This window comes from Trachurus japonicus, chromosome 10, assembly GCF_045865225.1.
Source record: "Trachurus japonicus isolate A0001 chromosome 10, Traja_1.0".
NCBI classification, from domain to species: domain Eukaryota; kingdom Metazoa; phylum Chordata; class Actinopteri; order Carangiformes; family Carangidae; genus Trachurus; species Trachurus japonicus.
Window position 1 is genome coordinate 12724952 of NC_140916.1, and position 16859 is coordinate 12741810.

General features: G+C 39.1%; 1 protein-coding gene across 1 annotated transcript; it reads left to right on the forward strand.

Moving 5' to 3' along the window:
* The first annotated feature begins 4038 nt into the window (after window positions 1–4038).
* smyd5 (SMYD family member 5) lies at window positions 4039–14845 on the forward strand. Its single transcript, XM_085789329.1, has 13 exons — window positions 4039–4137; window positions 5151–5259; window positions 6795–6934; window positions 8581–8702; window positions 9549–9618; window positions 10362–10466; window positions 10700–10762; window positions 11690–11760; window positions 11877–11983; window positions 12204–12260; window positions 12403–12497; window positions 12958–13028; window positions 13478–14845. The coding sequence occupies exons 1-13, from the start codon at window positions 4045–4047 to the stop codon at window positions 13626–13628; spliced, it is 1254 nt and encodes a 417-aa protein (XP_085645455.1). The 5' UTR covers window positions 4039–4044; the 3' UTR covers window positions 13629–14845.
* Window positions 14846–16859: the final 2014 nt, after the last annotated feature.

Here is a 16859-nt window from a genome sequence, read left to right on the forward strand (position 1 = left end):
ACTTCTCATGATCCTGGCAATTAGTGAGTCATGGTTTCTTCCCAGTTTTTTCTGTCCTCACTGTTTTCAGGACAGGAACAGGGAAGCTGTTCTGTATATAGAAATAATTATATATTTCCTGTAAAATCAGTTTTTTTTAGAATTAATAAAATTATTTTAATATGTACAACTCAGTGTTCCCCACCCACATACAGCATAGCGATGACTGCTCAAGTATAGTGTGAGCCAGTTTATCAATGCAGTTTAAACCTGTAATAACTGACTTTTTGTCCTGACATAAAATCATTTGGCTAACGTTGTTATATTACAAACGTATAAGCAGTGGTGGACAGTAACAGAGTAAATTTACTTGAGTACTGTACTTAAGTAGCCTACATATCCAGAGGATTTGTACTTTACTTGAGTATTAGATTTCTTTGGTACTTATTACTCTTACTTGAATACATTTCCAAGACAAATATTTTTACTTTTTCTAGGAAGGCTGAAAAGTACTCATTACTTTTAGGTCTGCTCTTTTTTTTTTTTTCTAAAATACTATTGAACACAAGCTGTGTTTGTCAAAGAAGGAAACCCTAACCCCTAAAAGAAAGCACATCAGTGCAGGTGGTTTCAAAGGGTTAATTCTCAGAAACAAAAGTTAAAAGCTCCTTACATTCATTTAGAAAAAAATATAGTAATTCATTGATGTGAAAAATAAGAAATTTACTCTTACTCATACTCTTACTTTTACTTAAAGTAAATTTAAAAGCATGCACTTTTGGATACTTAAGTACCTTTTAAAGCAAGTACTTTTTTACTCTTACTCGAGTAACATGTCGACTGAGCTACTTTTACTTGTAACAGAGTAAATTTTGACCAGTAGTATTTGTACTCTTACTCAAGTGCTGGGGTCGAGTACTCTGTCCATCTCTGCGTACAGGCAAGAAGTTGCCTATTTACACATCAAGCAGATATGGGACGTTATTTACTTGCAGTATTTGGCCAGGTAAAGAACTGATGTCCTTAAATCTGTCTGTGTAAAGCTCATATACAAGAAATCAGGTGCTCCATTGTTAGGTTATATATAAATTCTAGCAGCTGTAACATAACTCGTACGTCTCACATCACCAACCTGCTGTGCAAACAGTGCATACACAGACCGAGCAGCTCCCTCTTTTCTAAACAACAACAATTTGTTTTAAATTCAATGAAAATTTAAAAAAAGTGTGTTTCCAGAGAGAGATCTCAGCAGATCAGCCAACTGCTCACTTATCTATATTTCTAAATCAGACTTTTCCAACTTCCTAAATCATCAGCATCATCAAACATAAAAATTCACGCATCTTCCTTCAATGGATTTTTCTCCCTGTTTTACTGGAGTAATCTTTTTTTGTTTTTTTTTTACAGTGAGGCAGTGGTCAAATATTGTAAAATTGTGTGATAAACTGTGCAGGATCCTGAGCCAATGAATGAGAACCATTTTCTTAAATCTACATAGTTTGATGTAGAGGCCTGTTTTAGAGCCTGATCAATACAGCATGTTGTAGAACGATAATGACAACGATATATAAACCAACTATAAGAAGTATTTTTCACTTTCAGTGGTTTAAACTATGATGCTGATGAATATGAAGTGGTACAGTGTACACATTCTCCTTATACAAACTACTGTACAGAGCTAATGTAATCCAGACAATGTCCCTGGATGACATTTGGCCTTTTGGTACTGGTTATACTATATCCAATAAGCCAACACAGGTTGTTGTATCTGCACAGTCGATGCACACGGCTCAGGCTCTGGTCTGTTGTGTTACTGTGATGGAAAAACTTCCTCTCAAGCACATTTTTCAGATGGTGTGGAGAACCTGCACTAACCAGGCTGCTGGTTTATTCAGGATTACGATAAACCTCCTGATTCTGATGAATATGATGAGGAATTGCTCTTTAAGGAGGAATATTGTCAATGTGAAGCCCCTCCATCTGTGCCTGCATGTCTGTGGGAACATGTGGAGACTGAACTGCAGATGTACATCAGTCTTTTAAATGACTGTCGATGACCTGCCGGGTATTTTAACCCAAATAATGTGAATCAACACTCAGCACTTCACTGTCTTTGCATTTTTTCCCCCTATATCCAGTAACTAAACACTGTAAATGAACTTGACTTCCTGACTTGTATGAAGGGCATTTTACTCTACTACTGACTGTTTGTTCAGCCACTGTTGTATTTCCTCCTTTTGCACAATCCTTTAATCATACAAGTGTAACCTATATATTATACCTCTGATGATCAACTAGTATTTTTTAATTCTTTTGTGTAATAATTTTACTGCTACCACAAGCTCATTAAAGGTTTGCTAGTCAAACAATGTGAAACATTTCTCTATACTGTTTGAAAAAATACAATAAATAAATACCATTTATCCGTATCCAGACATTTCTGTGAGCGAGTGGCTCCATGTGAACTTTGTACCATACTTTTATATTTTTCCTATCGTTTTTGAATTTAAATATATTTCTTCAATAGTGCACTGTATTGCACCTTATTGTAAAGGTACAGTGTTACTAATCAATAAAATTATCAGTTACATTAGGTACAGAAAATTTGCCAGTAAATATTCTGACAACTGAAATATAATTTAATGAGTCTTTCACCTCTAGGTGATAACGAACTGCCATTGACTGTTTGCTTAACAGTAATTGATAAAAACAGCTTTTCAATTAATCAGGAAAATAATCAACAGATTCATAAATAATATGAATATTTGTTACCTGCACTCTTTTAGTATTTTTACTTTCCAGTTTCAACCAGTTGAAGTAAAAATACCATGTGTAATAGTTTGTGTAAATGAGTTAAAAGGTTTGTACCTACCTATTCATTAATAAGACTTTAACTACACTCTATTAAGCATTAGTTTAGCATTCATTATTGATTGGTATGTAATTTACAAACACAGCCGATTAGTAAACGTATCTATAATAAAATAGACAACCATTTATATGTCTAATTGATTGTATGTGTAAGTGCAGACTAATCGTACATCTAACTAGTTTATTAATTATTTACTTACAGTCTATTAAATGATTGAACCATTGGCATTAATTTGTAACTGGCATAATACAAGATAATACAACACATTAGATTAATGCTGAATACACCAGTTCTTTAATATGACAATTAAATCATTAAACACATGATAGATGAGATAGTTATTCTTAAACTTTACATTAACGACTGTTCAAAAATTACATGCTTATTAGTAACAGTGCAGTGAAGAAAGCTTTATAAACAATGAATGAAACGTAAACTAATGGTTGATAGTCTGTAGTAAAGTGGTCTTTATTTATTTATTTATTTATTTTTATCTTCAATGTCAGCTCACTAAACAGTCAGACTGATGCTGCTGTTTATTTTTTTAGGCTACTTTATTGCAAACAAATGAGTGCAAAAAAAAAAAAAAGAAAAATCGACAAGAACAGACACCATTGAAGAGATGAAACCTTGATTTAAAACTAAATACATTTACGAAACATAATATGTAAGGGCATGAAATAAAAAAATAAAAAAAACCGACAAAAAATAAGATAGACAAGGTTGATTTAATAGGCTAACTGTTATCAGATCATTTTTTAGCACTGAATGAGAGGTCTTTGGCAAGTTTGGACTCCATACATTTTAGAGACTTAATATAAAGTTGAAATTAATTTAAGAAGCATGTGAAGATGGGTGGGGTCTTTAGAGATTGGCTTCATGAATAAAGAATTTGGCTAAGATTAGTCAAACATCCCATCTTTCAGCCCCAATTGTTTGTCTTACTATTGTAGTCTAAAGCAGGCATTGCTACGTTTTTTCTTTTTAACCAATAAATAATTTCCAGAACAGTTGATCAAAGCCTAGGTATTGCGGTAGTAGGCTATTTGTTGTTTTGGAGTTACATCCAGTGTTTTGTGTGGCGGTGCCTGGCTGAGCTCCAGCAGCAGAGGTCGCTGCCGGCGCCGCCGCTCTCCGGAGATAAACCTCCGTCAGCGTGTGAGGGGTGAGAGGGGAAAGGTCGTCGAGAAAACATGGCTGCTCCCCGAGATGACATGTTTTCCTTCTGCGTGGACGCCGGCAAAGTTGCCAGCAGCGTGGAAGTGAGATTTATAGACAACATTAAGGTAAGACCGAGTCCAGCGTGTCGGTCCGGAGAGACCGGGGACACACCGGGATGTGGTGAGGCTCTGCAGCCGCGCAGCAGCAGCCTCATGTCGGCGTCGGTGTGTCAGCAGAGCCGGGGGGGATTTAGCTGTGTGTGGCCACTCACCGGAGAAACTTCACCATGATCTGAAAGAATCCCATAATAATGTATCTGTTACTGTTCATAACCACCAGAAGCATTAGATTTTATGATGTTACAGACAAATCTACAGGTAACAATAAAACGTAGGTCTATTATAAAACCTATTAGTGTGGCAAGTGCATAAAAACAGTAAAGTTACAGGACCAAACAACTAAATCTGAGTTCCCACTGTCTTATATTAATGCCCTTATGTTTCTACTGAAGGATGTAACTTGGCATTTACAGGAGAGTTGAGCCACACTCAGAAGTAAACGCTCCCATAAGCATTGTTTGCTGTGGTGGACAATCCTCAGAGGGAGAGAGGACACACTGGATTGACATTTGATTCAAGTCAACACAAACCAAAGAGCACTGAGATGAAGGTGCATCTCATCTCACCTCACCCAGGAGCCAACAACAATATATTATGACACTAAGAGCTGTTTAATGTTTCATATCCACACCTTAAAGCTTTAGAAACTTGCACAGGTTCTCATATGGAGAGACCTTCAGAGGTTTGACTCAAAATAAAAATAGATGAGTATTAAGCATCGCAGCAGCACAGTGGTTGGACAGTGTAAGAATAATAAAAAGACAGTATCAAATGAGATGTAATATAGGCTACCGTAGATATAATAAGAACATGAAATAATAAATTACTATTGCTACTACTTATAATTTAGACAAAATATAAAGTAGCAGAAGTATAAAAAGTCATATAATTGTGATCATATGTTGCACAGTTGTGTGTTAAGTTGAGATGGAGAAATAAGCAGCAGTGGCAGTAGCTGTGTTTGAAAGGCTGATTGATGAGTATCTGTTAATTTTTTAAATCCTATCTTCATGTTTTAGGGGAAAGGTCTCTTCGCGAAAAGGAGCATCAAGAAAGGAGACAGCATATTCATTGAGCGACCTCTCGTCGCGGCTCAGTTCCTGTGGAATAGTCTGTACAAATATAAAGGTGAGAAGTCTGAAGTTTCCATTGTGTTTAAATATGTACAATAATGTCCACAAAGCAACAGGAACTGAACTGTGCACACCCTCTGCTGAAACAGAGAGACTCTGGACTCACTGCTTCTAAACTGCATCTTATACCAGAGATCTTGTTTGATAATAATACCCTGTAATAATACACTGACTGTTTAATGGGAACACAGGTTCAGGTTACTTTATTGTACCTGGCGGAGGTAGGTTTGTTTCACATATACACAAAACACAATTAAATTTAACACAAAACCAACACATACTATGCTGACTATAAATGACAAAATTATGATAAAAGTGCTAAAAGAGCTCAAGGCTCCACCAATCAGGACAGGAAAGAGAGAGAAGGGTCAATAAAAAGAATGACTCTGGTGAAATAGTAAAAGGACTAAAACCAGGGTTAAAAGTTAGTTAGAAGTTAAAAACAAAACTGAAATCCAGTAAAATTAAATATAAAATAATTACATAAATAAATATGTGCAATATATCGCTACAGCTTGTTCAACACCAAGCTAGAAATAAAGCAGCTGGATGCAACAAATCCTCCTTCATGAAATAATGATATACTTCATTTGTACAGCAATTCTCAGTTCAAGTAACAAGGTGAATCAGGCGTCCAATTAGTTTAGTTTATTATTACGGGACAGTGTACAATACCATTAATCAAGAACAGAGAAGAGATGGTTGTACCAGATTTAGCCACTCGGGCTAATTTCCATCTAAAAACAATATAAATATAATACATACAAACGAATCAAAGTGAAATGGAAATTACATTAGAAAAGAGATAACGCAATAAAGTCTTCCTTAAAAAATAAGGGGGTTGATCCAGCTGCCTGATCATCTAGTGCTGTTCTACTGTCCTGTTGTGTTGAAATATACAGTCAGGTGTAGCAGAGGAAAGTGGAGATCATGTTTGTTTTGTTTTGCTGCAGGGATCTTGGTTTTTGTTGTTACAGACAAACAAAAAGTGGGAAACGTATTGTTTCCTGTATGTGGATTAAAATGGCCCAAATCTGTCAACGTGTGGTGACAACTGACAGGAACCATGAGAGGTTTAGGAAAAACGATGACAATGATGTGATTGTGAAACTGGTTAATCAACATGCCTGACAGTAGACTTAACATGTTTTTATTGGAATCACACAAATAATTAAACAAATATAATCACCCTAAATAATTATTTACAGGCCTAGAAACCAGTTATTGTCTAAGTTTTGTCAACATACATCTCTGAACCATTTATATTTATATAGTTTTCAAATGACAAACGGTAGAAAAGTTCACTCACCATCCAAGTGTTACCTTAAGGTCTGTTTCTCAGTTGGTTGCAGGGGAACTATAAGCTCAGCTGCAGCTCCGAAACGATCACAGACACACACCACCACTGTGAACACACAAAAAAACCCATTATAAACTTCACAAAGGACTGTTTGTTGCATTATTGTTAGACCAGTGGACCTGATTCATGTTGATATCTGTAGTGATGTGTGTCGTCTGCCTGTGTCCCAGCCTGTGATTACTGCCTCCGGGCTCTGGAGACTGCGGAGGAAAACGCCAGGAGACTCAGTGGGAAGCCTGGACTCAGCCTCCCTCACCCTGAGCTCTGCCGCGTCCGACCAGAGCTGCACCAAGCCTGCCCCCAGTGCCAGGTCAGTCCCATCAATCAGCTCAGTTAAGTGTTAAAATAAATAAATAAATAACTTTCTCATTTTAAAACGGAAAGAGAAATATATATTTTATTTTAAACTAGTCAGATCAATATTGTTTCAGACAAGAAAGCTGTTTATTCCAATGATCTGTGGTCAGGCTGGAACCACCACTATATCAGTGGTGGACAATATGACCAGCTGATCAATTGTTGGAGGCCAGTATTGGTTTCATGGATCAATAAACCAATCTATGTGTCTGTTTCAAAGTGTTGTTTGGGATCTGCAGTGTTTTATAAATTTTCAGGACACAAGCAAACTCTGTAACAACTTACTTTTTATTGCATTTAATTTTCTCATTTTGGTTCCTGAAGCTATTTGACACATTTATATCAGAGTCCTACAAAAGACACCGTATCCAAGGATACAAGGAAGTGTAATAAAACATTGCTCCCTTGCAGTTTCTGTTGAAATGGTCATTAGTGCTTGACATGATTTTTGTTTGATTTGGATGTTGCATAGATTGATGATATTTTGGTAAATTGTGCAACCGTAATCCGAATAATTAAGATTAAAAGGAAGGGCAATTTAACAAATAAAGAATGCATTTCCAAATTTAAAGGGACAACGAGGAGTTTTGGAAAAGCGAAGCGTTTTCACACTACATTTATGAGCCTCCGCGCGCACCGTAAAATTCTTGGACAGGCGCAAGACAGACTCATGTTTTCATTCATCAATAATTAAAGTCAGAGGTTCGAAGACGATCACATTCCGTCGTAGTTCCGACCATAAACGGCGATTCGGTTATTCTCATGACTCGCCACGAAACCGAAAGTAAAGAAAATTTCCGCCACCACTAATAATAACAAAATAACGATAGAGACAAAACGATATATTTATCGAAAATGGGCCCATTAACAAGTGTGGGTAGCAGAGATTCATCCACATTAACGTGAGACTTTTTTATAACCAAATAGAAACTCCTCGTTGTCCCTTTAATGAAATGCAGCTCTAAAATGGGACAATTATACAATATTGATATACAAAGAGTATTGAGCTCTGTCAATAGTTTTTTGTAAATGATTACAGATTGCTCAGATTTAACCAACACTGGTCAAAATCTCTAGAAAAGATTGCTCTTTTATTATTTTTTATACTATACTTAAATTTTTCCACTGTCCAATGGAAAAAAGTTGTGCAAATACCGTATGATAAAATAGTGCTCTGTGGGGAGTCTTTATAATTTAAGATTAATGTTTGTTGCTGCGTTATAACAGCGAGGTGTTTGCCCCAAGAATCTTTGAAAACATTTTATTCAAAAATACCCTAAATGTAGAGAGCCTGTAGAAAATTACAGTCCAGTTTACAGCTGTGAAGGAATGAATGAAAAAAACAACAACCATACAATAATGTCCTGATTACATCCTCCTGGCACAATAGTTGTTGCTAAGTGATGACGACCTGTGGTTTTGCAATTAGTGGTTAAGGGAATTGTTAGGTGTGTAGAGTAGCAGCTCTTTTTGTCTGGTTTAGTACTGATCACCCCAACTTCGCCATTTCCTTTTTTTTTTCTTTTTTTTTAATATAATGGTTTTAAGTGATCGTTTGTCTTTTCTTTGTCATTTGATTGACATGAACTCGTCCTGCAGGTGATGTACTGTAGCAGCGAGTGTCGACAATCTGCAGCAGATCAGTACCACAGGGTCCTGTGTCTGGGAGCCTCCCAGGAGGATCCGGACCATCCCATCAACAAGCTCAAAGATGCATGGAGGTGAGGGGCCGCTTCATTAGGGACCCCTGTAGAATCTATCACTCAGCCCTGTCATATTCATTACAATGTTAATAATATTCAGGTTTTTATTTACATTGCCCAAAGTGTATCAATCACATTATATGTTTTAGGAGGATTACATTTTATTGAAGAGTGTTTCTCATTCTTTGTCCTCCCAATTTGTATACTCAAGGAAAAAGGGACTGTATACATGTACTACTTCCTCTGAGAGTATTTTTCATTATAGACCCAGAATGAATCTGAAGATTTTCTTTTTAATGTCTCTTGTTATGCAGTGGTTCTGTCTGTCCCTGCATCACCACAGCAGCGTAGAATGGGAGCGGACGGATCTTAGGCTGTTTACATCCCACGACATGTTTGTAAACGGAGCTGTAATACAAAGTCTCGTCGTGGCTCCGAGTTTGTAGTCCTTTGTTGATAAAACAAACGGGAGCTACAGACTACCTGGAAACATAGTGAGACGTCAAACTTGATTCTCACACAAGACTTTATGAGACTACAGCTCCGTTTACAAACGTGTCCTCTTTCTTGAAGTAAACAAGCCCCTTGGTGTATGTTTGAACAGCCATCTGACGTTGTCTGTGAAATTGCGGTTTTGTGGGATGTAAACAGCCTAAACAGCGTAAGATCCATCTGCTCCCATTATACGCTGCTGTGGCGATGCGGAGACGGACAGAACCACTGCCTAACAGGAGCAATTAAAAAGAAAATCTTCAAATTCCTTCTTTTAGACCTAAAATATTAGGAAATGATAGCCCCAGGTTGAATTTGCCTTGAATTGTCCTTTAACTTCTGTGTCTCATTGATGATTTGTCTCGTCATCAGGAGTATGCATTATCCTCCAGAGACCTCCAGCATCATGCTCATGTCCAGGATGGTAGCTGTGGTCAAACAGGTGAGTCCGTCCAAAGGTCTTGGATAGAAACAAGTCGAGGTTCAGTTCATTCTGGTGTGTGCACTAATCCTGCAGGAACCCATGCAAAGAGAACAAAACAAAGCAACAGCAGTAAACACCTTGCTTTAACATGCTGCATGTAATTAGATTTTTTTATTGCCCATTCCTCATTGTTCCATCATGTTTTAATTCAAAGTTTATAGTGTTAAACCTTGCTTGAAATTAACTTTGCTTGTGAAAATTAAAGTGGGAGGATTTGCTTCCATTTTAATTTTTTCCTTTTTTAAACAGACTCTCCTTAGTGAAGAAATGTTCATGGGATGTACTAATTGATTTGAAAACATGTATTGTGGTATTGTGAAGTAAGAGGAAAATCTGATATTTATCAGGGGACTTTTGAGATTAGAAAATGTTTATGGAAGCTGAGATAACTATAGTACAAAGTGATTGGCAACAGCTGGCCTCCTGTGAAAGGATAAAAACAAGCTCTGAATCTCCAGCCTCTCATGTGTACTAAGGGGCAGGAAAAATATGTTTTTTTATGAAATGAAATGAAATATAGCCTGTAATTTAGTTTGCTGTTCTCAGTTGACCTTTATTTTGAAATTACATTCATTATCCTTTATAATAGGCAACAAAACGGAGGGCAGGTGTGGCAGAGAAAGGAAGGCGCACTAGCAATAAAAATGCACTGTAATGAGCAGGTGACCCAGTGTTAATGATGCTAACCGTATGTCGTCCAGGCTAAAGACAAAGCACACTGGCAGAAGCTCTTCTCTCACTTCTGCAGCCGGACGGCCAACGAGGAGGAGGAGATCGCCCATAAGCTCCTGGGAGAGCAGTTCAGAGTGAGTTGACCATCCAGGATGTTTTCCTCTGCTGGAAATGTGAAGTTGTTGAGGTGCAAAAAATGTGTCAAGTCTGGAGAGTTCAAAGACGGTATCATGCTCACAGTCACAGGTCAATGAGCAAGGCACTGCGACGTTAACTCTCCCCTGACGCTTTGCTTTAATTCCCACTGACGCCATCGACGTTATGTAAAACCATAACTGTCTGTTTATCCCACGTTGTTTGTGTGTAGGGGCAGTTGGCCTTGTTACACGGCCTTTTCACAGCAGCACTTTACAACGATCATCTCAGTCGGGTAAGTATGTCTCCGATTGCGGCCTCGCTGCTTTTTCCATGTTTTCAGTCCAGTAATTGTGATCCATTCAATTCAGTCATCCAGTGAAACGCTGCGAACTGCCAGTTACATCTCAGAGGTTGTGGTTCAGGGGCGGTTAATTACTGCTTTTTAGAGTTGACGGTTCTCTGATTTGTATTCAAGCTGCTTTGTCTCCAAAATGTTGTCCAAGCTATTAAATTATTTTTTAGCATAAATGCCAACACAAGTAAAAAAAAAAAAAAAATCAGTCAGTCTTTTTAATTGAGTGACCAATTTTGATAGCTGAGTAAAAAATTTAAAAAAGCAAACAAACAAACTATTCAAGTGATAACACCAGAAATACTTCAGAGGCGTCTTAGGTGGATTGATCTTAGGATCATTAAAAACCGATTTCTTTTTGGACATTTGAAGGAGCCACCTTTGGCTGTGTGATTTTGTTCTGGCCATTATTGATTCGTTTAGGACATTTAATAAACAAAACACTTGATGCCAGATTGCATGCTGATGATTAAAGGATCCTGTACTCTTTGAACGATTCGCCTTGTTCTCATGCACCTGCGTCGCTGGATAGATGTGGGAAATGTTCTTTTTTGTATTGCGTGATAATGAAAATAATCTCTAGTGGAGGGCTCAAGGTCGACGTCTTCAGAGGTGTTGTTGCGTCTAATCAACAGTTCAAACCTACGAAAAAAGAAGCTTTTAACCAGCAGATGTTTTGAGTCAGATTATTTGCTTGAGGATCAACTTAAACCATTAATAACCGGTTTATAATAATAATCAATTTTCTGTTGATTGACTAATCCTGAATCTTGTTTATGAGCTGAATTCCTGCTGCAGCTGACACTGACCTCTGAACTCAGCTCAAAGGAGCCAAATAAATAAATCAAGTTTGTGACTGTGTTGCAGTGGTTTGTCCCTGAGGGTTTCCGCTCTCTGTTCTCTCTGGTCGGCACCAACGGACAAGGCATCGGCACCAGGTGAACTCTCTCCTCCCTTGTCCTTCTCTACAGCTCGTCACTCTGGAGGTCAAGTTCTGCTCTCTCTATTGTGCTCTTACTTTCTTTTCTTTTTTTTTTTCTCTGTTGGCTTCCAGCTCCTTGAGTCAGTGGGTTCACGCCTGCGATGCACTGGAGCTTCCTGCCCAGCAGAGGGAGCAGTTGGACTCCTTTATTGACCAACTGTACAAGGACATCGAGAAAGGTCACAGTTTGATCTTACTCTTGCAGTTTTTTTTTTCTTTCTTTTTTCTTATTTTTATAAATAATATCTGTCTGAACTGGACAGATGTGCAATGGTCGTGTTACGGGGTGAGCGTTTTTTTTTCCGACCCATTGACATTGCAGTGATTATTATGCAACCTGTGTGTCGATCGCAACAAGAGGTCAGGAATGCGCATAATCAGTTCTCTTTCTCTCTGCAGAGACGGGAGACTTTCTGAACTGTGAGGGCTCTGGACTATTCCTCCTTCAAAGCTCATGTAAGTGCAGATGATGTCTCTTGTTATGAGCGCTGTCACTTCAGTTCAGACATACTGTTGTTCTTGTCAAGTGGCTGTCCGATGACCTCCTTATCCCCTCCCCACCCCCTCCCCTGCTGTGTTGCCGCTCTGACCCCTGCAGGTAACCACAGCTGCATACCCAATGCGGAGGCGTCCTTCCCCGACAACAATTTCCTGCTTCACCTCAGTGCCCTCAGTGACATCAACCCAGGAGAGGTCAGCTGACACGTCTGGGTTCGGAGTGATAAATTCTGGCCCGGGATAGACGGGACAGTACATCCCTCTCTAGCTTTGTGCGCTCTCTTGTCAGACGGTATTAGAAAGGCTGAGACTCGGAGGATTGGAGTGGGTTTGTCAAGCTGTCAGAAAGATTGAGAAGCCTTGCATCTGCACGGCACAGTAATGTCACAGCAGCCGCGCTACTTTCCCAGCAAAGCTCGCCCCTTTGAATGCAGGCTAAGACAGGAGCACTTTGTATAACATTTCACCAGTAGAAAGATGGAAGGATGGAGCAACTTCCTGCATGACAGGCAGAGAGAGCGGGGGGGGGCTTGAAAAATACCAGTATCACATTCATGGGATTGAACTTTTAAGACTTTCAGGCTCAGTAACTTCATCTTATTGACGTTGTGCTTCTTCAGCCAGTTCAGCTGTTTTTGTTTTCTTCCATTTTCAGGAGATCTGCATCAGTTACTTGGACTGCTGTCAGCGGGACCGAAGCCGTCATAGCAGACACAAAATCCTGAGGTAAACATCTGTCGGATGAATCACTTGAATGGGGATCACACCATTGCGAAATCCATCTGGATCAATAAAAAAACAGTCATAGTGGGCAGTCTTGAGGCAGAGATGTGAGGGGTGTTATAGTTTCTCCTGTGGCTTGTGCTCCACCAGGCGAGTTCCTTTAACTCCAATCATGTCTAACCTGACGTGCATTAAGTTTTGACTGCATCCTGTGACACTTAACAGCTTTTGAAAAGGTGCAGTTACACTCCAGGTTGGTGGTGTTAACTCCGACATCGCACCAGTGGAAAGCATTAATTGCTGTATTAAACGCTCACTTCATCTTGTGAGCTCGAACGGCACCAGATTCCCTGAGAAGCAGCAGGAGTAATAATAAAACGCCTCTGATTAATTCAGCTCCTGTTGGAGGTGCAACAATATGACTGGTGGAACATTTTCTTCTTCTTTCCCAGGGAGAACTACCTGTTTGTCTGCTCGTGTCCAAAGTGCGTCTCCCAGATGGATGAGCTGGATGTGACATCAGACGAGGAAGAGGAGGAAGAAGGCGAGGCAGAAGGTGAAACGGAGGGGGACGAGATGGAAGACGAGATGACAGATGTCTGATGAAAGACTTGCCCATATTGTTCTCAGCCGTTTCCCATTCCTGCTGCCACACTAAGCAACCATGAAGCCCAGAAGAATAAAGACCAGTCCAAACCATGATCTGCATTTCACCAGAGCTGTCCAAATATCTCACTGATTCTCTGTCCAGATAGAGAGAAGCTTTGTTTTCCTTTTTAAAAGGCACATGTATGCAGTGATAAGTATTTATTGTTCCAGCTCTGCTTTAGCACAACAGGGTTTTAAAAAGTACCGCAAAGACTATTAGTTAGTGATGAAATAGCTGACTCTCAAGTTCAAGAGGTTTTAGGAGTCCACATCCATACTGTTGCTGTTTTTACTCCATAGGTCTACATACAGAAAAACCTGCAGTCATGTTGTAACTCTGTGGCATCGTCTCTACAAATGACCCGTTTACATTACAGTACAGTCATTTTCACTCATTTCTGTCATGTAGTTGGTTACAGTTGAACGTCATCAGCACTTGATCCCCAAATGTTACTGTGTCATTGAAAATCCTGTGTGCAGGAGTCTAAAAACAAAACTGTCACCGCCCTCAGGCTGCACTGTGCCAGACCTCCAGGTCCATTAAATACAGTTGAGAAGAACGCTTACCATTTCTGTTTCTCTTCTACAAAGCAAAGCGATTAAGCAAAGGACAATTGGTTCTCAGGTGTTTTTTTTGTTTTTTTTTGCTCTTACAAGTTTCTTACAAGACTATGCATAGAGAATTGAAGAGGCTTTTTGTTTATATTCTGTTGTAATTACAGCCCTGTCAGAGAGGGGGAGGGCAGTCGGTGAAATACAGTTTCATTTTCATACCATGTTCCGTGGGGTTAAGTTAAACCTTACTTAATGCATTATGGAGAGACCTTGAGTGGAAAATTGCTTTGTCAGTAGCTGTTTGCCCTTTGTTGAGAACTGTATTTCAAACCGCAGTTCCACATGAGTGAGGCTGCTGCTGCTGCCCACACATGAATCAATATTACAACAATCACTGCAATCACAAATACCAATATTTTCAGTTACGTGACAAAGATTGGAAATATTGAGAAAAAAAAAAAAGCAATCCCCAATTTTCTCAGTTGGCATTCAGAGCTTTGGCACATGAGACCATGGCTTTTGTAAGTCACAAGTACAATTTAAATATTATAACGGCAGCAAACAGGAGCCTCGCAGTTGTCGTTTTTACTACTCTGGCATAAACCATTGAAATTGGATGTCTGCTGAGTCGTTTATCTGGTTTACACACCTCCTGCCTTCGCTACAGAAGAATGTTCTGGTAAAATATTTGTTCAGTCATTGCATATTAACCACAGATCCTGAGTCAAATTGACTTCCTCAACAGGGTTCGAGTCCTCACTAATCATTTTATTTATTTATTTTTTTTTATGGCTGCTACACTCCGGACAGCCTTTTGCCTCAGGCGGTTTTAACATGGCACATCAATCAGTAAGTGGATTAAATGAGGTATTCTACTGCTGATACCTGCCACTCAGTCACTGTTCGCACTAATAGTAAATACAGTCTAATTAGTGTAACAGATAGAGAATGAGAATGAACCAACAGCAGTATAGTGTCTGAGCATATTTAAGCATAATCCCCTTTGCTTTGCCCAGCTACCTCCAGTCATCCACGGTTGACATTTCTCCATTAACCTTTCGCTCTACTACAGTCCCCAGTCGTTGGTGCACTTACATCAAATGCTAATTCACCCAGAATGCAGGAACAGAGACATGTGGAGGGGAAAAAAGAGAACACATTATGTCCATGAAAGGATGCACACCTGGGACCCGGCGAGGCGGGAGCCTGGACCTCTGGACACGTCCTCCAGTTTTGAAGCTCCCCCACCATCGGTCGTCGTCCTCTGAAGCCGGGCCAGAGTCGCTGCAGGAGCTCTGTAACTTCGGTGGACGAGGATTTTGGTGCGGAAGTCCAGTGCAGGGGTCGGGGTCAGGCTGGGGCTCGGCGGGCAGGGGGACGTATAGAGTATAGAGGCCCCTCACATCACACAGCGTGGCTGTTTCAAGCAGAGGAGGCAGAGAGGTTAAAGAGTCCATCCTGAGAGAAGTGGGCCAGATAGAGGAACATTTGAGGACTGAGTGGGTGGAAGTGAGGCAACTGTTTGAGGAAAGGAGAGAGGAAGTGGGGAGGGGGATTTTTTTTTTTATGAAGGGTAATTATTACTATGCAGAGAAAGAATCTTTCATTCTGACAAACCAAGTATGAGCACTTCATATACATTTCAAAGACTACAATGATCTAAAAACAGAATATTACTGTCATTGCCATATTATGCAGATGTGGGAGGAACGCTTCTTGACTTCATTTAAGAGGATAAAAGACGGCTTTTTTTTTTTCAACCGGTGCGTTAATGTTGTCTGCATAATGTGCAGCTTTACCTATTACTTATAAGAGTTGACTACACATTGCCATATCAAAGGTTTTTAAATCTCAGTTTGAGATGCTCGTACAGTTTGGCTCCAAAAATCTATAAAGGGCTGAATAAAATATGACTGGGATTTTTTAGTCAGGGTCTGTAAGACGTAGGAGAACTCAAATGATAATATGAGAAAAAAATGTGACTCTCCTCACAATTGGCTTTATGTATAAAGATATACATGTTTAAGTCTAATCCAATTACAGACTAATCCTGTCAACGTTTACAATTATTTGTGGAATTGTTGAGTTTAGAAAATACTCAGAAATAGCCTGTCACTATCTCCTGGAGCCTGAGGAAATGTTTCCAAATGTTCTCTGAGAGCAGAGAATCCTTCACAGTGGAAAAACTAGAGCCAGAAGAGGTTTTTTTTTCTTAATTAACACTTAATTGATTAACTAAAACTGTTGCAAATTCATTGGAATACATAATAATTGATTGTGCAGCTCTATAAATTTGAGTAAAATTTACATTTAGTATGTATCAGCATCTTCCATTTCATATATATATATATTTTTAACAAGATAATGTTCTTGTTTTGTTGATTTGTGTCCATTGTTTTCTGTCAGAAATCATTCCACTTTAGAAAAGATGACCTCGTATTACTAGGCTTTGTATTTTTCTATTATTTATTCTAAGTCATATACCAGCCACAGCAGTAAAAGCGACTGGTCAGGAGGTCTATCGTTAAAATACTGAACTTGGTTCTCTCTTGAGATTTTGCAGCAACCTGCTGTTGATTTATTCACTAAGGTTAAAGGTGGACTGTGTTGTTTACGGCTGCTAGTGTGAAA